The 24,359-nt window shown below is 29.2% G+C and overlaps 3 protein-coding genes across 3 annotated transcripts; 1 reads left to right on the top strand and 2 right to left on the bottom strand.

The window, feature by feature from the left end:
* The first annotated feature begins 300 nt into the window (after positions 1-300).
* On the top strand, positions 301-2,550 carry LOC133783646 (malate synthase, glyoxysomal-like). The gene is made up of 2 exons (XM_062223292.1): positions 301-360; positions 1,891-2,550. The coding sequence occupies exons 1-2, from the start codon at positions 301-303 to the stop codon at positions 2,548-2,550; spliced, it is 720 nt and encodes a 239-aa protein (XP_062079276.1).
* A 4,122-nt stretch (positions 2,551-6,672) lies between these two features.
* Positions 6,673-23,707, bottom strand: LOC133781427 (beta-amyrin synthase-like). The gene is made up of 16 exons (XM_062220399.1): positions 23,507-23,707; positions 22,061-22,246; positions 21,450-21,539; positions 20,632-20,832; positions 20,432-20,516; positions 20,161-20,327; positions 19,205-19,396; positions 18,933-19,046; positions 12,847-12,966; positions 12,585-12,707; positions 12,357-12,455; positions 9,543-9,599; positions 8,850-9,040; positions 8,159-8,336; positions 7,090-7,254; positions 6,673-6,902 (listed from the first exon to the last, which is right to left on the bottom strand). Exons 1-16 carry the CDS (start codon positions 23,705-23,707, stop codon positions 6,792-6,794), a joined length of 2,280 nt encoding a protein of 759 aa, XP_062076383.1. The 3' UTR covers positions 6,673-6,791.
* Positions 13,863-14,943, bottom strand: LOC133783693 (uncharacterized). Its single transcript, XM_062223342.1, has 4 exons — positions 14,758-14,943; positions 14,600-14,692; positions 14,413-14,517; positions 13,863-14,334 (listed from the first exon to the last, which is right to left on the bottom strand). Exons 1-4 carry the CDS (start codon positions 14,926-14,928, stop codon positions 13,990-13,992), a joined length of 714 nt encoding a protein of 237 aa, XP_062079326.1. The 5' UTR covers positions 14,929-14,943; the 3' UTR covers positions 13,863-13,989.
* Positions 23,708-24,359: the final 652 nt, after the last annotated feature.

The raw sequence follows: 24,359 nt of genomic DNA on the forward strand, positions 1-24,359 counted from the left end.
CATAAAATTTCGAATGATTTATAGTTCCGAAAATAAAGTTCAAATATGTTACCTTCCACGTGCATAAAAAAAGCAGTCGCACGTGCAACAAACTATTTGAACTTTGTTTTCTACACTGTAAATTATTCGGAATTTCTAAAAATTTTGTAGGATTCTCTATAAATAACTACAATATACACAGTTATACAAAAATTTGCGCCAAAAAAATTTTCCAAACCAAAACATATCTTGAAATTACCCTGATTGCTCAGGTGTTAACCGATCACTTGCTTGCCCAGGGAAGTCATAGCAATATAAGGAATGGACATTCGGACTCATGTTACGTGTCCACTAAGGGGCCCCTTTTCCCCAGAACATGAGGTATGTTTTGCATTTGTCATTTTTTTTCAAGATTTACATTTCTCAAATGTGTATATACACATCTCAAACGTGTAGATCTTGAAAAAATACCCAAAATAAAAAAAAAATCACCCCAAACGGACACCCGAGTGAAAAATTATGTATCTTGCAAGAATCGCATCGAATACCTTCGAACCACCATTGAACATCTATCGAACCACCATCGAGCAACATCGATTTTTTCATGAAAATCTTGATTTTGAAGGTCCCATCGAGCTGACATCAAGCACCATCGAACCACGGCGATTTTCTGCAGATTTCAAAGTTTCAGATCTGAAAAAAAATCGCAAAAAAAACCCAAAAATCATGCCCCGATCTGTTCGAAATACAATATTTTAGTGTCCTAGTAAGAAATACTTGCTATTACATTGAGTTCTCTTATATTTTACATTGTCCATGGATTTTTTTTCTAGAGAGAGAGTGGAGATGAATGGGTTAAGAGAGAGAAAGGGAAGAGAGAAGAGGAGGTGGATGGGAACAAATATGGGAGGGGTATTTTGGGTATTATCAAAATATTTTACATTTTTTTGAAATGATTAGAAGATTTAGTATTTTTTTTTATTTAGGATACCTCATTAAGCATAAAAACTAAAATTTCCCTTTTCATTGTAGTGACCGAAAGAAATAAGTAAAATTAAAATCGAGATTATACACAGTTACAAACTATCACTTTCACTTCACCCTTGCCAATAATGGCCAATAAATTATAAAACTTGAAAAAAAAAATACAGAAATAAAATCCTAACAAAAATTGTACCTTAGCTAAAATCGAAAATCCATTCCAAGGGTATATTGAAAGGAGAACAAAGAGAGAGATAATAAAAAGATATAGTTAATAAGACCAGTGGATAGATACTTCAAAAAATAATTCTAACCTCATTAATTCTTGTTGTTTTGATCATTTGTTAGAGATTAATTAGCAGAGGTGAACATTTGACCCGAAAAACCCGCAAAACCTGAAAACATGATGTTTTTCAAAATCTGTCGAATTCAGGTGAAATCCGATCCGAACATAATTAAAAAAAAATTAATTTTTGAAAAAATTAATATATTTTTTTAAATTACTAAGGCTCAATTTGTAAAAAATAAACATTACCAAACTAACAATAAAGTTAAAAAAAACATGTGAAAAGTAAAAAAAAATAAAAAAGTGTCAAAAAAATAGTATTTTTAAAATTCTTTTACCAATACCTATTTTCAGCCCAAAGCCCATATTTTGACCAATCCCACCCGAAACTCGACCAAACCCGACCCGACCCATGTGACTATTCAAAATTTTCTAAAAATCACACCGATGCTCTAAATAGCTACAATATACATGGTCATAGAAAAAAATCGCGTCGAAAACTTTTCAAAGGTCGAGAACACTGGGAACCTTACTGGTAGAGCTTAAAGTGAAACTCTTCTAGAAAAAAATTCCCTATACATATATATAATATATATATATATACATATGGGATGTTGAAACTAAAGTTTTTGAACTAAAAACAGGCAGCTCAAATTCCAATCAAGGATGATCAAGCAGCCAATGAGGCTGCACTTGATCTAGTGAAGAAAGACAAGTCAAGAGAAGTGAGAGCAGGGCATGATGGGACATGGGCAGCTCACCCCGGACTGATTCCAGCTTGTTTGGAGGTCTTCAACAACACCATGGGCAATGCACCCAACCAAATCAAGACCGCCAAGCGAGAAGAGGCTGCGAATCTAACCGAAGAAGACCTCTTGCAAAGGCCGAGAGGGGTTAGAACCATGGAAGGTTTGAGGCTGAACACAAGAGTTGGGATCCAATACTTAGCAGCATGGCTAACCGGGTCTGGCTCGGTGCCTCTTTACAACCTCATGGAAGATGCTGCAACCGCCGAGATCAGCAGAGTTCAGAATTGGCAATGGCTCAAGTATGGTGTGGAGCTGAATGGAGATGGGCTTGGTGTGAGGGTGAACAAGGAGCTGTTTGGGAGAGTGGTGGAGGAAGAGATGGCTAGGGTTGAAAGAGAGGTTGGGAAAGAGAAGTTCAAGAAAGGAATGTATAAAGAGGCTGCTAAGATCTTCACTAGGCAATGCACAGCCTCAACACTTGATGATTTTCTCACTCTTGATGCCTACAACAACATTGTCGTTCACCACCCTAAGTTGACACCATCTAGGCTTTAAATTTCCTTTTTATGTTGTCGTTTTCTTGTAAGACATTGTCGTTTCCTTTTTATGGCTAGTAGTACCTTTTTAAGTTCTCTATGCACTTGCAAATAATGAAGTTTGAACTTCTTCAAGGACTGTTTATTAATGAGAAATCTTAGCGGTTGCAAATAATGAGTAAACATTTTGTTTGTTAGTTTTATAATTTTGGCATTTTTCTAATGGGACTGCATGCTGGTAAATTTTATGACATGTCAATTTACCATACCAATATACGTGTAAAGAATACAAAGATTTTGGCTTGAAAAAGCCTTTTTTTTTTAATCTAGAACACGAATTATTCTTTTTTTTTTTACCCGTTTTTCAAATTTCTGACACAAATATAAGCTAATAAAATAGAAACAAATTATGTGAAGGCTGTGACTATTGACACACATTTTTTTTCTCCACTCACACATTTTTTAATTAAATCCCTTTTAAAATTAATTTTTTTTTCACCCCTCTTAAATTTTTAATAAGTACAATATTATTCATAAAACTTTCTTTCCGCACTCCTTTATATTATTATTACTAAATAATACAAATATTATTAAAACTGTTATTTCCTAAACAAAATTAAAACTTAAATCATTGTCACTATAGTAAAATACCCACGATGATCACTGACAATATCACGATCAATGTTTTATCTTTTACATCTCATTTTCATGGCTTAATAACATTTCTTTCACATTTATGTTTTTATTTAGTCTTTCTAACGATGTCAATCTTGAGTGACTTGTTATTATCATAAACAATTTTAAGAATGAAATACAATAAAAAATTTCATACATATGATTCAAACAATAAAATAATTTTTAAAAAAAAAAAAATCTCATTAGATTTAAAATCTTTAGCATCTCCACATCCACATCTATATTCATATTTATATTTTGTTCATTCATTACTTATTTTTAGAGTTATGATTTTTTAAATTAATAATCTAACTTTTAATGTTTATACATAATATGTTGAGAGGGTATGTGTTAATAATTAACCTTTATAATTATAATTATTCGAGGATATTTATGTCAATTAATTTACACATGATATGATATTAGATTACACCGTATGAAAATAAAATTATATAAGTTTCAAATTGTTCTGTTTCCGAAAAAAAAAACTACTGTTTTTCTTAAAAATAAACTAATAACAAAATATTCATTAACATTAATATATAGATATTATTAGAAATATCCTCACCCAAACCCTAATTATATATATATATACAGCCGCACAACATATTTCTCCATCATTGTTGAATATGTCGAAGAGGTTTCACCAAGAAGAAGTTTTCAGCCATGGCGATCTACTGGTAGACATATTCATTCGAGTTGATGATCTTCGATCTGTAATCAGATGTAGCGCAGTCTGTAAGTATTGGTTCACTCTACTCAATTCAACTCACTATCGTCGTACAAAGCTTCTTCATGATTATCATTCCATACACAATACTCCTTTCACTTTCATAATAGTCAAACCAAAAGCCAAGAACACCATCTCATCACAACAATTCTACGAATATTTTTCCAACCAATCAAAGACTCTCCACACCAAATTACCTAGACCAATATCCACAAGTCATCACCATTATCTTGATTTTTTACCATGGCAACACCTTCGCATATTATCAACTTGTGACGATTTGTTACTGATTTCGTGTCATCGTACTTCGTTACAACCTTTGGTAATATGCAACCCCTTTACGAGAAAATGGTGCGAGCTCCCTCAAATATTTACAAAATTGCCATTTTTAGATCTCGGAAATGCTGGTATAATTGTGTCGCGGTGCGATCATAAAATGACTAGGTACAAAGTTGTTGTAACATGGATTCATGCTTATAAGAATGGTATTGCAAAATATTGTGCCCTAACATTCTCTTCAGAGATTGGAAATTGGACGACTAATCAACCAAGTATGTTCTCATTTTGTCGTACTAGTTTAAGCAGTCACGCTCCTATTGCTTACAATGGAAAGTTACATTGGCTCGCCTGTTATCACAAAACTGAATTTGTCAATAGAATTATTTCATTCGATCTCTTCAACGAAAATCACAAGTTTTGTCGGGAAATTTCCTTTCCATGGGATCTCGAACATGAGAAAAAATGTTGTTTGGATTGGTTGGTTCAGATTGGATTGGTCCAGGGTCGTCTGCGACTCTCACAACAAAGGCGGGAACCTAGACTTGTTCGTCTGCGACTCTCACAACAAAGGCGGGAACCTAGACTTTTCGGTTTGAAAATTTGGGAACTAAATTATGAAAATAAAGACGAAGGCGAGGAGGAGGATTTTTCGTGGAGGTTGGTTCATGACATTATGGTGGAAGAGTGGATCAACATTTGGTATGTTCTTGCTTTTCATCCCAATAATGGTAATGTGGTGTTCTTGTTGTTCAAACAACTTCAAATTTTTGAATACGATATGGTGGAAAAGAAGATGGAAAGAATTGGCCAACTTCCATTTAAGAGTTTATTCGTACGAAGTTCTACACTAGTGCATCCTTTTTGGCCAACTTCATTTTCGTGTTTATTTTATGATGTGGAACTATTCTTCTAAATTTTAGTTTGTTTTAATGAATTATTTGTTGCAATTGGGAGTAATTACTTGATTTTATTAAAAGATTTGGAAGTTTCTAATAAATATAACAAAATAAAGATACACTTGTAAATTTGGTGATATTTCCGGTTTAGATATTTTGTGATCTTTTTTAATAACAACTTTTCAGTAGGCACATTTTCCTCTAAATTTAAGCGTTTTTTTTTAATAAATATTATTTATTTTATTTTGTAGACGATATCTCTCTAACTTTTCTACTTCTATATTATAAGTTAATTTATTATATTGGATTAAATTTCCATATTTTTATTATAATTTTCAAATAATTCCATACATATTTATTTCAAATAATGCTTTACATCCATTGTAAATACGAGTAACTAGTTACATCCATGCAAACTGAAAATAAAACTAAAAAAATGGTTACTTGTTATTTTGACATATATGTTTGATTTTTGGGTAACTGTCCATATTACTGCAAATTTGGGTAACCGGTTATATGCAATCTAAAACTAATTAAAATTGTAACTAATTACTCTGACATGTATGTTTAATTTCTAGATAACTAGTTACCATGCTATCTAAAGCTAATTAAAATGGTAACTGGTTACTCTGACAATTACTAGTAACATGTTACCATATATTTTTGTCTTTCCAAATTTAAGTTTTGTCAATGGCTTGTTGCATAATGGTACCATGGAGTGATAGTGCATACATGAATGGTGCTCTAAATCTGCAGTTCTCTTTTGGGGCCTCTTCGAGTGGATGTTAACAACAATTTTCTTAATGATGATCCAAGGAAGAACACTCATCAATGATACAATTACTAGGGGTTTAAAGATCCCAACAATCCTTAATTAGTTGTTTTGTTTTTCTTTCCAAGAATGCTCACCAGGTTAGACTAAACTATATTTGTTCCACAGAATATTCATCATTTGTATTGATATTTTGGTCTATGGTGATGATATCTTGATCACTAGACACTACAAAAAAAGTTATCCTTTAGTTACAATGTTTTGTTGTAACATCAATTTTTTTTGCAATTAAATGTCATTTTTAGTCATAACAAAAAATTACTTGTAACTAAAAAATAACATTTTCTCACAAGTTATATTACTAATGTAGTTTTAGTTACCTATTATACACAACGACAAAATTTATTTATGATTAAAAACATATTAAGTCACATTTAATTGTGATTTTTGTAATTAATACAAGAAAATGTGAGACTTTACTTATCAATTATAAGTGCAAGTAAAAGTATTTTATGCCTACAAATTTTATTGATAAGAAGTAATAATATATCTAAAATATTATAATATTAACAAAATGTTAACCCACCAATAATCTGTACCAATAAATAAAAGTGTACCAATAATATGAGAGCAATCTTTATTTCATAATAATAGGCATATATAATTAACATTTTCCTCAAATTATTCAAATAGAGAAAGTGAACATTATCAAGCTTAAGACTTCTTATAATGGATATTATTATGAAGTCTATTATTAATTTGTACTCATAATAATGTCTTATACTTAAGCATAAATCATAATTACGTACACACCAAGCTGGAGCTTTATTACCTCACAACTCTTTTTATTAGTTTTAACCACACATTAATTATTAATTAAGTGCTTCGATCTTTTACTTGTTCTTTGTTTATGGCAATAGAACTCGATTGCGATACTCTGCAAGCGCCCATAATGGAAATATGTTTTTGTATAATGGATAATGTAGTGCACAATTCATCTTGAAAACTCCAACTAAGTCCTGGCATGGGTCATAATAAAATAAAATCAATTATTTATTTGTTAGACAAAAATAAATTCAACTTCACTTTTAGGAGACAACAATTTCAAAAGATTACTTTAATTTTTAGAAAATACTATATATTCCTTAGTAATTTTTCTTCTCATTAATTTTTGCATTAAAAATAATATTACTAATATATATATACCTGTTCTGGAAAATCACTATTTTCCATCTGAGAATTGATAATGAGCTTCGCAGCTCGATGAAGAGGTGTTGGGTCTCTTTTTGCTTGTCCAGCATGAATCAATGCCATCATAGCGCACGAAGTTTGTACTAAGTTTGATCTATTTTCCGGAAATGCTACATATTCCTATAATACAATCAAAATTAATACAATTATATATGAGAAGATAAAAATGAATTGTAAAAAAAGTTTTATACTTCATGTTAATAAGTTAGAGAAATTGATGAAAATGACCTATTTTTTTTAAGTGATTTTGCACTCTTATCTAATTTTGATGATTTTTTGCAAAATAATTTTTGTCTAAAATTCGACCAATTGTCTAAATTTTTCGACTGACTGTTTGAATTTTTCGATCACCTATCTATATTTTCGACTAGCTGTCGACTCAATTATGAGAAGTCATTTTGTAAAGAATTATTAAAACTAGGCTAGAGTGCAAAATATATATTAACTAATTACATTATAAAAATATTCAAGTAAAATAAAATCTATACACTTGTAATTATATTAAAAGCATAATTTAATTTACCAAAACTATAGTTATACATATCTATTGAAATCTAACGTACGTAAACTTGTACATGTTACAATTATATTTATCATATAAAACAAAATTATATAAATATACCTATACAATATTTAGGATGTTATTAAAATTACTTTTTAAATATTTTTTTATATTAAAAGCAAATAAAAATATTTTTCAAAATCATATGTTTGGTATATCTATTTTAATCATTTTAAATTTATAGCTTAATTTATTGCCAAAAACAATTTGGGGCATCCCTATCTTATGTGGGTTATTTTTTAAACTTCAAAGATAGATAAAGTATGTTCTTAGGCTAGACAATAAATTTAGTTTGATGAAATCTTTTATTCCAGCTATTTGCATTGTATCATCTTTCCAATTACAATCTCCGATAAAAAAAATAATAAATAAAAATAGAGAGAGATGTTGTCTGAACAACATCACTTAATTAAAAGTCAATTGAACAAACAAATTAACACAAGAGAACACGTGAAATGATACCTTTTTAGGGCATGAAAGGTAGCTCTCTCCCCAACCGCCATCAACTGTTTGTTTTTTGAGTAGGAATTCAACTCCCTTGCGCATAGTTGGACTGTTGTTGTAAGTTTTACCAACTGCGGCTAGTCCTCCAAGCGCAAACCACGAAGCATATGTGAAACAAATTCCCCAATTGCCATACCTATATACAGTAAAACCTCTATATAAGAATAGCTTCGGGACTAAACTAATTGTATTCTAATTGAGAGGTTATAACTAAATAGAGACATCCGTACAATTTTTTTTTCAAACACTCAAAAGTATAAACTTTAACAACAATAACAATAAAAACTCCCTAATAAACTATTAAATATTTAAAAGTAATTCATGTAATCAAATGTGGAATAAATCTTTGATTTTCTCTTTTGAGCACAAATAAATAACATAATACATATATTTATTTGACTGTATATATAATTATTACTATATAAAGGTACACTTTCTTAATGCATGACTTAAAAAACGTATAACTAATTATATTCTTATTTATAATTGGCCTAAATTGAGACCATTTTTTTTATAATAAAATATATATTATTCTTATATGGAGTAGTCGTATATAGAGATTTTACTGTATACATATATACAAAAATCAATAACAACTATCAAAATGTTTTGTTTATATATGCAGTTTGGAATGAGTGATGATGCTAACCATGAACCATCATGTCTTTGTTTGTTTTCCAGATATTGAACAGCTCCTTTTATGAACATCTTAATTTCTTGTTCCCTGTGCCCTGGATATAGCTTCTTGAATAGTACTAAAGCTTGGATTGCAGTAGAAGTGCATTCCACATACTCATGCTCGATAACAATTTCTTCAAGAAATTCCAGAGGATTTAACATCTGAATTTGAATTAATCGAAACACAAAAATTACATTTATTCTTAATTTAGAAAAAAAAAATATTGCAACTATATATAGGGAGCGATTACAACGCATCCCATTTTTTTGTAATACTGGTGCATTTTTTTTTTCTATTTTCGACACCTGGATAGGTATATAATCCAATTTTTTTTTTTTTATATAATGGTGTACATTGTAGGTATTTAGAATATCATGCAAATTTTCAAAAAATTTCGAACAGTTTACGAAGCCGAAAATAGGGTTCAAACTGTCAAATTTTACACGCGTACACAAAAAAACAGGCACGCGTGCATCAGACAGTTTAGACCCTGTTTTCAGTACCATAATTTATTCGGAATTTCTTAAAAATTTGTAGGATGTTCTAGATAGCTATAATGTACGCCGTCATATAAATTTTTTTGAGATTATATCTATCCAGGTACCGAAAATAAAAAAAAGATACACCAATGTTGTAATATATATATTCATATGAACTACTTACTTCCAACCATGCTGGTGATCTAGCGGGCTCCCAAGCTGCTTCACCACCGTTTTTACTCTAAAATAAGTCAAATTCAACAAGGTTATAATTGACACATAAATATAGTGATATAAAAAAAGAAGTTTCTATATTTTCTTTAGGTAAGAATAATTAATTGTGAAAATTAAATTCATAATTGGATCCGAAAGTATATTTCTTATTCTCGTGGTTGTTAGGTTCTTCTAATTAACAAGTGAATTCATACTAATAAAGATTCCAAAAGTCTATTTTTCATGACCAATTGGAACATTCATGTTGTTCCCAATATGAATTATAGTGTTATTTATCCTTCAAATTCTAATTATCATAAGAGAATTGCTAAGGGGGTGCCCAACACCATAAGAAGATGACATATCGTTATTGATGCAATTTAATATCGGATCCCACTTATTTGAATTTAATAAATATATATCGCTATAACTAATCACAGGGTGTCAACTAATATAGTATTGGACATCTTAAAGTGTCAAATAACAGCACTCTTATCAAAATTGACACAATTTTTTTTAGAAATTAGAAGTGATCCCACATCCCCTAATCTTTGTTAAAAACTTAATTCTAATTCAATGTATGTCAAATCTTGTACAATGTATCCTAATTCAAACTACGTTGTCTCACATTTAAAAGTTGTCACTCATCTTACTTTTAAAGCATTTATTGCTAACTTGTCCTCATGTGAAATTACTTTTAAAAAGGGGTTGTATTTAAAGAAATGAGACCTTTAAAAAAGAATAATGTAAATGGGTGTTTATAACAGTGAAACAAAGTTTAGATGATTGATGAAATTAGAAATCTTAAGAGAATGCTTGCCAATGAATTTGAGATTAAGGATTTGGGCAAGTTATGATATTTTTCTGGGTATTGATTTACATGATAAAAAATTATATTATCTGACCTAGCTATAACCTATTAAATATATTAGTTAATTATAACTAAGTTTTATTTAGTATTTATGTCTTATTTTATCTTGTATTTATATACGATGATCTATTTTTTAAAGTTATTTTGTACTCTAGTCTATTTTTAATAATTCGTTGCAAAATAATCTCTCATAATTTAGATAGAGAGTCAAAAATTTAGATAGGTGGTCGAAAAATTCAAACAATTGGTTAAAAATTTTAGACTGCTGATCGAAAAATTTAGACAGAGCCCATTTTGCAAAAAATTATCAAAAGTAAGCCAGAATGTAAAATTACCTAAAAAAAAAGGTCATTTTCACAAATTTCTCAATGTATTGTTTCCTTTCAATCAATAGATCTATTTATTTGTCTTCATATAAATATCTCTATATATAATAAGTGTGTAGATAACGGAAATTTTTGGTTTTAACGGTTTTATTTTTTAAAGGTTAACTTTAACGGAATATTTTTATATTTAACAGAATATTCGTTTGTAAACACTTAAACTTAAATAAAATAAATACATAATTAAAAAAATTAAAGTAAGATATTTTTGAGATATTTTACCATGATAAATATTTAAAAATAATAAATAATTAAACAAATTAAAATATGATATTTTTGAGATATTTTATAATGATAATTATTTAAAAACAATAAAATCATATGTTTTATAATATCAATAATATTTAATTAAACTTAAATTCACTTATTATAATAATATTATATTAAACATATAATATAATCTACTATGAATTAACAACAAATTGTTTTTTAAAAAAAAACTAGCAAGAAACTTAAATTTAAAGTTTAAGTATAATATTTAATAATTACATTAAATATATAATATATAATCTATTGTTGTCACTTCCATATACTTAAACAAAAACTAGAATAAACTAGAACAAACATAAACTTAAATAAAAATAAATAAATTATTTAATTAAAATAATACATTTATTTCAAATTTATACGACATTAATATAAATTTGATAAAAATAATTAATAAATTATATAAATAGAACTAAGCAAACGTGCATATTACACGTTGCTTGTATCTAGTATATATATATATATATACTTATATCAAGGCCATTTGGTATGCTGTCTTGAATTGGCTAATCATTAAAATGCAAGTTTAACAAAAGATAAATACAAAATCATATCTTTTCTATATAATAACTGTGTAGATAACGTAAATTCTTGGTTTTAACGGTTTTTTATTTTTTTATGGTTAACTTTAACGGAATATTCTTATATTTAACATAGTATTCTTATATTTAACGGTAGTTTGTAAACACTTAAACTTAAATAAAATAAAATAAATAATTAAAAAATTAAAAAAAGATATTTTTGAGATATTGTACAATAATAATTATTTAAAAATAATAAATAATTAAACAAAATAAAATATGATATTTTTGAGATATTTTACAATAATAATTATTTAAAAATAATAATATGATATGTTTTATAACTTAAATATAATTTAATTAAACTTAAACTAACTTATTAGAATAATATCATATTAAATATATAATATAATCTACTGTGAATTAGCAACAAATTATTTTTTAAAAAAAAAACTAGTAAGAAACTTAAATTTAAATTCCATGCATAATATTTAATATTACATTAAACATATAATATATGATCTCTTGTTGTCCTTCCCAAATACAAAAACTAGAACAAATACAAACTTAAACAAAAATAAATAAATTATTTAATTAAAATATAATATTTAATTGAAATGTATATGACATTAATATAAATTTAATAAAAATAATTAATAATTTTTTTAAATAAAACTAAACAAACGTGCATATTACACGTTATTTGTATCTAGTATATATATATGTTTGTGTGTTTTTCTCACCTGCAAAGAAAGTATTACATTAACAGTATCATATAATTTCTCAGCTTCCATATTTTCTCCAACAATCTCCGGTGGCATCATCGACAACAATAAGCAACACTGTAATGTATAATTTAAGAAAAAAAACAATGAGTTCAACAGATTGATGTGTGAAAATTAAGAAAAAAAAAAGAAAAAAATTAAGAGAGGTACAATTTTTAGTTAAATAATAATTAAACTAATTATAACCTTTAAACCTTCTGCGGTACAATCAGAAACTTGCCATCCATGATCTTGATCAGAAAATGTCCATGATCCTTTAGAAATGTGGCGATACATACTTTTGAAGTCGCCTGAAGGATTGTCTTTGACCTTTATAATTATTAATAATCATATTATTATTACTATGTATAATGCATAATAAAATAATTAGGTCTCCAATTAGAGCTCCATCGATCTTCTAGGATTGTAATTATTGTTTCACTAATTAAACTTTTGAATTAGCACTAACCTGAGATTTCTTAATGAAGTCATGACCTTTAGCCAAAGTTGGTCCAATTTCATCAACAAGGTTACTTGCAAGAAAAGCTTGAATTGCAAAAGTAGCATCCCACGATTGGCTACCAAAACTCTACAAAAATTAAAGGTGTAAAAATGTATTTGAAAATGTCACTTAATAATACAAATCCATTGTTAAAAATACAAACATGAAGAGAGCGACTACAACGCATCCACTTTCTATTTTCAACACTTTGATAGATGTAATGTCAAGTTTTTTTTTATATGACGGTGCATATTTGTTAAAATACAAATATGAAGGGAGCGACTACAGCTTGTAGCTATCAAGAACATCCTACAAATTTTCAAGAAATTCAGAATAAATTATGGTATCGAAAATAAGATTCAACCAGCTTGTTGCACGAGTGCTTATTTTTTGTATACGCGAGCGTGTAAAAATTAACTGTTTGAACCTTGATTTTGATACTTCTTAAAATTTTGCAGGTTGTCTTAAAAGATTACAATGTATACTGTTATATAAAAAAACTAGAAAACAAATTATCGAGGTGTAGAAAACACGAACTGGCTGCACCGATGTTGTCAAAAAAGTAGATGCCCTGTAGTCGCTACCTATATATATGTATAAATAAAATATGTATGTCACTACAAAAATCAGGGCCTATACCGAGAACAAATGTCCTCGGTATAAGCCGAAATGTCCTCGGTATATCTTATACCGAGACAATGTCGTCGGTATAAAGTTGTCGGTACAGCCGCGTCGGTAAAAACAAAACGTATACCGACGACATTCAAAATGTTCTCGGTATACGTTTTACCGAGGATAATGTCCTCGGTAGAAAGTGACAAATGTCCTCGGTACAACAAACCTCAATTTCTCATCGTACTGGTACATACCGACATCTTGGTGGTATATACCGAGGACAATGTCCTCGGTATAGACTTGTCCCCAATTTTTTTTTATATTTGTTATTCCCTTATTTATTTTGAATTAAATATAAGAAAATAGAATAAAATTAAAACACTTATATTAAAGATATAAAAAAAAACATAAGAGTGTATTCGTTGAATTAAAATAAAGACTTGTCTTAAACATGATAATGTAATAGTCAATTGTAATAAAATTCATACATAAGTCCTACTGAGTCGGTGCTCCAACATCAGGATCATCGGGTGGTGGTGGTGGGGCAGATTGAGATCCCGGGGTGATACAATGAGTCCGGACATGCTCCTCTAACTGTCGAAGACGCTCTCTCATCTCAGACAACTCTTCATCTCTAGTTTGTGAAGGACGAAAATCAAATGGAGTTCGGTCCCTTATGTTAAGGATACGTCCATATCCTTTCTGGTGGCCCCGTCGTTTTCCGAAGACATTTTGTACCAAAGATATGTCTTCATCTTCAGGCGCACTCGAAACTGGTGTGGAACTCTCAGTATCAGTTGCCTGTGTCTGCTGTGTGTCGCGGTATGCACGCAATTCCTCCTGTGATACAATGTATAATGTAATTAAAATTTTGAAACAATTAAAAATTTGAAAAATGTTTAAAAAAACTTAACGTACCCAAGTATTTTTTGCTGTCTCTGTCACCCACCCTGTGCCTGATTTATGGTGAGTATCCATCCAGCTATCCGGGATGGACTCAAGTTGCCCAGTCTCTAAATTGCGCTGTCACGTACATATATTTTTATAAAATTAATAATTAAACGTAAATAAGAAAAATAAACTAAAAAATAATTAATTAACTAACCTTTTTATAGCGTAAGGCTGGGATTGACTGAGAACCTCCATAGCTAAGCTCTTTCAATTTCTTTCTATTTTCCTTGTTGACCACAGAACGTTTCTGCAAAAAGTTATCGTTAGTAATATATTTAATTAAGATAGTTAAGTTTAGCAAGAAATTAATACCGTAATTTCTGGGCGACGGAAAAAATCAATTGCTTTTTGCCACTGCGTATCCGTGCAACCACCATAACGATTTTGTGGCCCATTAATCGTTAAGTGCTCTTTAATATCGTACTTCCAGTCAGAATACTTTTTAGCACACGAAGTATCAATGCCTCTCAAGAACCCAGGCATATGCCCTTCTCCATATCTAGTACGCCCAATATCAAACAAATCATCCTAATTTACAAACATTTATTAGTAAATATCATATATAACATAAAATAAGAATTAAGATAAAAATACATAAACTACTTACTTCCAAATGTGCAAGTATTCTTTCTTTCGAGGCATTTGGTACTTTTGACCATTGAGGACAGTCCGGATCTGTGTACTGTCGAACAAGTATTCTTTTGTACGCTTTCTTTTTTGGCCGCCATAACTGACATGCTTACCAGGAAGAGAATCAGGTATAAAACTCATTTGTGTGAACATTTCTTGCATGGTTAATGGCTGTGGTGGTAATCTCTTTTCAACGACACCATATGTCTTCTTGTCCCTTCTAATGACATGTCTGATTGGTAAAAAATGTCTATGACCATAAAAAGCAACCTTCTTTTGTAAACGAATAGATGGTGTTGCCACATTGCAAGTAGAGCAAGCATGATAACCTTGAGCAGTCCATCCAGAAAGGCTACTCCTTGCTGGGTAATCGTTTATAGTCCACATCAAAGCTGCCCGAAGAGTGAAGAAACTGCCATCGACTGCATCTCGAGTCTGTACACCAGTCACCCATAATTCTTTTAACTCATCAATCAATGGTCTTAAGAAAACATCAAAATCTTTTCCTGGCGAATGAGGTCCCGGAATTAATAAACTCAACATGAAATTAGTTTCTCTCATGCACAACCATGGTGGCAAGTTATATGTCGTCAACACTACTGGCCACATACTATAAGACAGACTCATATTACCAAAGGGATTGAATCCATCTGCAGCCAATCCAAGCCGCACATTCCTGGGTTCCATTGCAAATGTTGGATTATTTCGGTCAAAGTCCTTCCAAGCTTTCCCATCAGCAGGATGACGCAATACACCATCTTCTTTTATACGTTGCTCGTGATGCCATCTCATATGTTGAGCAATGTGCCTCGATGCATATTTTCGCATTAACCTAGGGGTTAAAGGAAAATAACGCATCACTTTATGAGGCACTTTCTTTCCCTTGGTGTTCTTGTCCACCCATCGATCCTCTCCACAAACAGGACATTTGCTTTTTCCAGCATGTTCTTTCCAAAACAGTGCGCAATCATGCTTGCAGACATGGATTGACTCGTAGCCCAATCCAAGTTTCCGCAACAACCTTTTCGCTGCATAGTGCGATTTTGGAAGCTTATTTGGGGCTGGAAATGCATCATGTAACAACTCCAGCATTCCATCAAATATTTTGTTGGGAATTTTTCCCAACACTTTGAAATGCATTAACTTCACTAGGAAATTCAATGAAGTGTAATTTTGACACCCGGGGAATAATGGAGCCTCGATCTCAGCAAACAAATCGTTATAATGTTGCCCACTCCTGTAGTCAGTTGTAGGTATCTCTTGACCGCGCTCATTCTCCGCTTGTTCGTCATTGTCATTTTGCATAAGATCAGTGAGAACATCCATCATCTCATCTTCATCATTTTGATCTATCCGAGCTCTCATTGGTATTATTTCATCCTCTCCATGCCAATGCCAATTGGTATATTTCCGTAGAAAACCATTTACAAAAAGATGATTTTCTAATACATCAATTGTCTGAAATTCAACGTTGACACACCTCCTACACGGACATTTCACCAATCCCCTTGAGTCAACGCACTGCCGGGCTCTCTGGAGAAAATCCATCACACCAGCCTCATACTCATCGGATAATCGATCTGTCAAATTAATCCAACTCTTGTCGATCGACATTGTATGAATGTAGCACTGCACGGAACACTAATCATCAAACTTACAATCAATTTGTGTGTGTCCTAATTCAGAGAGAGGCAAATGTAAGAGTCTTCAATGACTCACCCTCTCTAAACGGGTCTAAGGCTTCTTGTGATGAACACTAAAAAAATATAATATTATCACTATGTGATAATAATACTATTATATCTTTGGTAATAATTTCTTATTACCAAAGAAAAAAGCAAATATAATTAAATATGTTTTTTTAATGTCTTATGCTTTTTGAAGTTAATTATGTTGTTTTATGATATCTAACTATAATATATTTCAGTGTAAATATTATTAAACTTATTTAAATTTGACATATTAATTTAGTATTTATTAAATTACATATTTTACTTATGCTTTATTGAATAGTTTGATTAATTTAAACAAAATTTCTAAAATTTGTTTAAAATTTATTTAACTACTTTAGGATTAATTTTTATTTTTATTAAAATTTAGTTGCATAATGTTAATGTTAATTTTTTTTATTCTTAATTTTAAAATATATTATTTATATAAAAAACATAAATTATTCAAAAATTGAAAAAAAATATTAAAAAAAATACAGAAAAATTAAAAACAACTAACAAATAATATTAAAAACATATTTTTTTAATTTTAATTTTAATAATGATTAAAACTAACAAATATTAAATTTAATTTTTTTAATTTTAATTTTAATTTTAATAATGGTTTTCTAATAATATATTTGTTAATTTTATTTAATCAGAACTAACACATATTATTTTTTTACATATTAATTTAGTATTTATTAAATTACATATTTTACTTATGCTTTATTGAATAGTTTGATTAATTTAAAAAAAAATTCTAAGATTTGTTTAAAATTTATTTAACTACTTTAGGATTTAATTATTACTTAAATTATTTAATTAATGTTTATTTTTATTAAAATTTAGTTGCATAATGTTAATGTTAATTTTTTTAATCTTAATTTTAAAATAAATGATTTTACTTATCAATTCACTATTTATTAAATTAGAAATTTTATTGAGTACTTCTACTAATATTCACAATATCTCTAAATTTTACAATTCTATAAAAAATTCGGCAGCATAACGACTATATTTTCATCTATCCCAAAATTTAAAATCCTGCAAATAACACATAAAAAATATCCAGACCCAGATCATGCAGAGAGCATTACAAATTCATTTTAAATAACTATATAATTTATAATTATTAGTCTAAATTTTATTAATTATTCAATTTTCTAACCAAAATATTAAAATTCTACTAAAAATTAACAACAACAAATTAATCATCAATATTCATAAAATCTGAATTTTTACTACTAACATAAGCAAAAAAATTAAAATTGACAACAACAACATACTAACATTACCACCAAAATTTTCAAATTAACACTCAAATATTTAATATGTTTACTAATATGTTTAATACACATAAAATTCACCAAACACAACATAGAATTTATTTAAAAAAAATACTAATTAATCATTTAACAATTTTCTAATTCCTAATATCATTTTTACTAATACTTATTTTGAAAACCTAAAAATAAATACATTCTATCTAATATAATTATTTCAGATTTTTATTAAAATTAATATTATATTATTTATATAAAAAAACATAAATTATTCAAAAATTGAAAAAAAAATTAAAAAAATACAGAAAAATTAAAAAAAACTTACCAATGACTTCAATATCTTGCTAGCAATCCCTATAATCCAACAAAAACCGAATACCCAACCTTCAAACAAAAATTAGAAAATATCATTATACAATTTCATAAATATATATATATATAAAATGAATAAATAAACCATACCTTCAACAAATACACAGAAATTCCTTCACCCTTGGCAATTTTGGGGCTTAAAACCGAGCTTTTATGGAGGAAAACGACTATAATCGGCGGAGGGAGGCGGAGGTTTCGGAGAAAACCCAGAGAAACCAGAGAGGAAGGAGAAGGGGCTTCGCGGCTGAGTGTGATATTTATAAACCCTATACCGAGAACATGTTCTCGGTATAGGTCCTCGGTATAGCAACTAAACCTATTCAGAACCGCGAAAATGTCCCGCGCATATGAAATGTCTATACCGAGGACATGTTGTCGGTATAATGTTCTCGGTATTGAACCTTTTTTTTGTAGTGTGTGTGTACACTACATGTTAAGAAGAAGAGTTAGTTATGTTCAATTTAGTCTAAGTGTTGCAAGTAGTACTAACTTGTATCTTCAATCCATCTTCAGCAATCCATATGAAGTCTGGAACCCTAGCAAGATGCCTTTTGAAATAGTCACCATTTGGATCTTCAACCCAACATGCAAGCATACATAACGCCTGTCTTAAAAAAAGAATGTGAGCAACTATATATATATATATATAAAAATAATAATTAAGATAATACCTTAAAAGTTTTGTTCGAAAAGTGTGTGATTGAATTGGATAACTTTGTATATATATATGGTGAGAAATTATGTAAACAATATTTTGATCACCTTTTCTACACATCCAATAGTAATGTATCGACTATTCTCATCTTCGTAATGAATATGCTTCATGGTTACTTGAAGAGCTTTTTCTCTTATAAATTTTTTCAAAGGCCAACGACTCAAAAGAGGCTCGACAAATAGGTACAGACTATCCCATGCAAAATTTTGTACCCAATGACGTTCACAATAAAGATCCTCCTACAATATTATATAATAAAGTCATCATGTACGTACAATATTTACTTATAAAAATATCAATATAAATATATATATATATATATTAGGGTGGACATTCGATTCAATACAACATTTTTGTACTAATCTAATCCAATTTAATTAAATGTTAGATTTTGAAAATCATCCAATCCAATCAAATTAGTAATTGGATTAGTTCGGTTTTTTAATTGGATTTCGAATTGGAACCTCATTTTTTTTTTCCAAAACTGAGTTGGAACTTGATTTTCAATATCAACTTAAAAGCATACAAAAGATCACTTAAAAACTAAACAACACCATCCATTTAGATTCAAACTACATAAATTTATCAATCTTACAAGTTTAAAGTAGTTTTGTAAAAATTTGAGAGAATGATGAGAATATATGCGTTTTTTTAGTATTTTCTCTTCTAATTAGGTCTTGAAGTGTATAAGGGAAGACTAATAGTTAGCCAATAACAATGTATTAAAAGAAATATAAATAATTAAATATTTTTTAATATATATTATATATAATTGGATTTGATCGGTTTGTAATTGGATTTTGACAGTGTGTCATCTGTCATCCGATCCAATCTAATTATTCAAATCCAATCCAATCCAATTGTAATTGGATTTGATTAGTTCGGTGTAATTGGATTGGTTTGGATGTTGCCCGCCCCTAATATATATGATATAATATATGTTAATATTTGCCTGTGGATGGCTACATACATACATATTTTTTTGTGTGTATGTGTTTCATACCTTAGCACATTGATGACGTGCATTCCTCCAATTGATTTCATTATATGGTTGAGCATAAAGTTCCTCCCTCAATTGTAGAATAAGTGGTGTGATGGGACCAACAAATCTTTTTCCATACAAATATGACATAGGCATATAAACCAATCGACAATAGCACCATATCTTAGCTACAATAATGTTTAGAAAGACAAAAAGTACACCGATTAATTAAGAAAATCATCAAACAAATTATAAGTATTTATGTTTAATTAAAGATATAAATATAACCAACATGGATGTATAGCTGAACAAGAAGGAAGAATCCAAAATTCAGGAGGCATTGGATTGCAACCACTCCAATCAAAGACTCCAAGCATCTACGAAAAATAAAATAAAATAAAATAATAGTAATTAATCAGTTAATCAGTTAATCAAGAACAATAACTATTTACTAATATTATATTTTAGCATTGAAATTATCTCGTTTCATACCGAAAGCCAAGTCTTTCCCCAAGAGAGTATGTTTGTTGCACTACCATGGTCAAGAATCCATTTTCTTGCTCTTGCACAAGCATTATCTTGACCATCTTTAGGCAATTCTTCTCCAAGTAAACGCAAACAAATGTAGTTAAAAGCTGTACCAAACATTGTGCTAGGGCCCTCTACATGCAGCCCCCACCCACCATCTTCATTCTAAATGCCACAACAAACTGATCGTGTTGAATGAAGTTATTATAAATAAAAAATGAATGTATATATATAGGACAATTTTTGTATAGGGCTTCACTTTAAGCTCTACTAGTGGGATTCTCAGCGTTCTCGACATTTGAATAATTTTCGTCATGATTTTTTTATGACTGTGTATATTGTAGTTATTTAGAGCATCGACGCGATTTTCAGAAATTTCCGAATAGTTTACAGTACCGAAAACTAGGTTTAAACTTGTTGTTGTAAGCGTGACTAATTTTTTTTTATGGCGTGGAAAACAATATATTATAACCTAGTTTTCGGTACTGTAAACTATTTGGAATGTTCTGAAAATTTGCAGATGCTCTAAATAACTACAATATACATGGTTATAAAAAAAAATTACGCCGAAAACTGTTCACAGATCGAGAACACTGAAGAGCCCCACCAATAAGCTTAAAATGAAGCCCTTATGTGAGAAATTCCCTATATATTATTGTTTTGCAATAATAAACTGTCTTTGTGAAATGTTTATGTTATTATATATTAAAGGCTAAAATGTCTAACAAAATTTGACAAAGATGAACACCATAACCAAATTTTAGTTGAATAAGCATATATACCTGATGATAATGTATGTAACGAAAAATTTCCTTACGATGTTCACCAGTGAAAATGGTACTAAGCTGACCTGTAATGTATAGACACATGACCTACAACAAAATAAACAAAATGTTATGCTAATGCTTTTAAAGATAAAATCTACAAATTGTATATATTAAAGGAGGATTCTCCGGTGTGTACCCGAAAAATGGGTACACCGGCACCCTCTTGGTGTTTTTAGCTCGGGAAGTATTTTCAGCAATTTTTTTATGACTGCGTACATTGTAGTTATTTAGAGCATCTTATAATTTTTTAGAAAATTCCGAATAATTTACAGTGCCCTAAATAAGGTTCAAACATGTTACCTTCCACGTGCATAAAAAAATCAGTTACGTGTGCAACAAACTATTTGAACTTTGTTTTCTACACTGTAAATTATTTAAAAATTTTCAAAAATTTGCAGGATGCTCTAAATAACTACAATAGACACAGACATACAAAAACTTGCACCAAAAATACTTTTCAAACCAAAAACTAAAAAGAAGTTCACCGATGCGCTTCTTTTTTGGTACACCGAAGAACTATCCTATATTGAATAAGAAAAAAAGACATAATATATTAAAATACTAACAAATGGGGGTAAGAAGTACATAGGGCCACTATTTTCAGCAGGCCAATGTCCATCACTAGCTTGTAAGGCCGACAAGAAGTGGGCAGTCCTTCTTAGTGCACATGTTGTCTTCTCAAGAGTGATCACTTCACCATCATCAATATGAACCAAAGGAATTGTTTGTTTGAAACCTTTTTCTCTCAAAAACTACAAAAAAAATTAATAAAACAAAACTAATTTATATACTTATCATATGATGATTTCATTAAGAAATAGAAAAAATAATAAATTAGATTAGATTATAAAATAATATAATAAATTGATAAGTAGTTTTATGAAGTGATGGCTAAATGTTAGAGAAGAATGACTCAAAATGGTCATTGTATGACCTTTAGTAGAGAAGCTCACACACAGAGATATATAACCTTTTTTTATTCTTTGGATAATATGCAAGAATTTCTAGGTATGTATAGTTTAATATATAAGGTTTTTTTAGTAATTTCCTTTACATATAATATCTAGTTTTCATAGAATATTCTCTCTCATTTGTAAGTTGTAATATTGACCTAACTAGTTAATATTGACCTAAAGTTAGTCCATAGAATATAGATAATATAAGTTGTAATTTTATTTCTCATCATTTTCTCAGTCCTCTTTTTTTCTCACTCTCCTTTGACTCAGAGTCTAACTTTCACTACAATATTGACCTAACTAGTTAATATTAGTCCATAAATTTAACTCTATCTCAATTCCAAGCACTCTAATTTGACCAAGGATAACCTTTATTTATAAAGTTGATCATTGACATACTAGACCTTGGCCAAAAAACATTTCAATTGGAAATTTTACAATATAAAATTTTAATTTTTTCTTATTGAAATTTAAATTAAATTTATTTGTCCAACATTTCATTTTTTTTTTACTATTTTTTACTTTTAGTTTAAAAAGTAAGAAGATTTAATTTTGGTTCGTAAACTAGAAGATTATTATTGAAATTTTAAAAGGATAAATCTAGAGTATTTAGCTAAACATATAATATACAGAACATAACCATAATTATTTAATTTACTAGATGACTATTTGAACAAAGTTCTAGTTCCATATGAAAAGTATATAAGAAAGAAAGAAATAAAATTAAAATATCATGAAATTACTGTATAAAAGTCAATCCAAGAGTGGTGCTTACATATCACGATAAATCATATAGAAATGAAAAAGTACTATAAATTATCAAGAGGAGGAGGTTGAAATAATAATAATAAAGAATTATAGTGAAAATAATAATTAATATAAGAAAAATTTGTGGTCAAAATCAGTAATTAGTTTAAAAAATTTCACCTAACTATCTTTTAGTTTACTTATATTAATTTTCGCCACAACTAATACTATTTTTCAAAAAATAAGACTACAATAAATATTTTTTAGAGGGGTAGGTTTAAGCCCATTTGTTCATGTATACAAAAGTACCTGCATCCGCCAAAGCGAATCGGTAGAAGTCTTGACCTGTAAATGATGGTTGAAGAAGCTAGAGCGAGCGGCTTCAACCTCTGCTCGCTCTTCAGCAGTGCCGGCCTTGGCGTCGAACTCCCATATTTGTCTTCCCACAAACTCATTTGTTCTGTAAATGTTTGGATCCTTTCCTCTCTCCGCTATCTTCAGCTTCCACATTTTTCCCTATTTCCAAAATTCATAAATATAAACATTTCTGTAATACATATATAGATCCAAAGTCAAAAGTATATATTTGTAATTATTATAAGTATATATTCCTTTATAAGTATATATTCCTTTAATACATATATAGATCCAAAGTCAAAAGTATATATTTGTAATTATTATAAGTATGTATTACTTTAATCCATATATAGATCCAAAGTCAAAAGTTGCAGACTATGATCAAATGTGACATTGAATCCGAGTTGAAATTAGTTTGGTGCATTGCATATATAGGAGACTATAATATGTTACATATTCTTTTTGACAAAACACGTGTTATATACATATTCTTTTTGACAAAACATGTGTTATATACAATTAATACTTATTTTAAATAAGATTTGGTGGTAAATCATATATTGGTATTACCAATAAAAATAATTAATTAAGATCTTAATCAAACTAGTGATAGGTGAGGTTGTTGGAAAGCTTTCAACATTCGGCTATTTCCAACTTCAATCAAATCTAGAGAGATGAAATGATGGAGGATTGAAAATGCCCACTAACAAAGAAAGAAAGAGCAATTTTTTTTTTGTTTGTAAATAATTAAATAAACATATAAAGGGTGTTTGGTAAATTTTTTTTTTATTTTTTTATGTAATGT

Source organism: Humulus lupulus, chromosome 6 (assembly GCF_963169125.1).
Source record: "Humulus lupulus chromosome 6, drHumLupu1.1, whole genome shotgun sequence".
Lineage (NCBI taxonomy): Eukaryota > Viridiplantae > Streptophyta > Magnoliopsida > Rosales > Cannabaceae > Humulus > Humulus lupulus.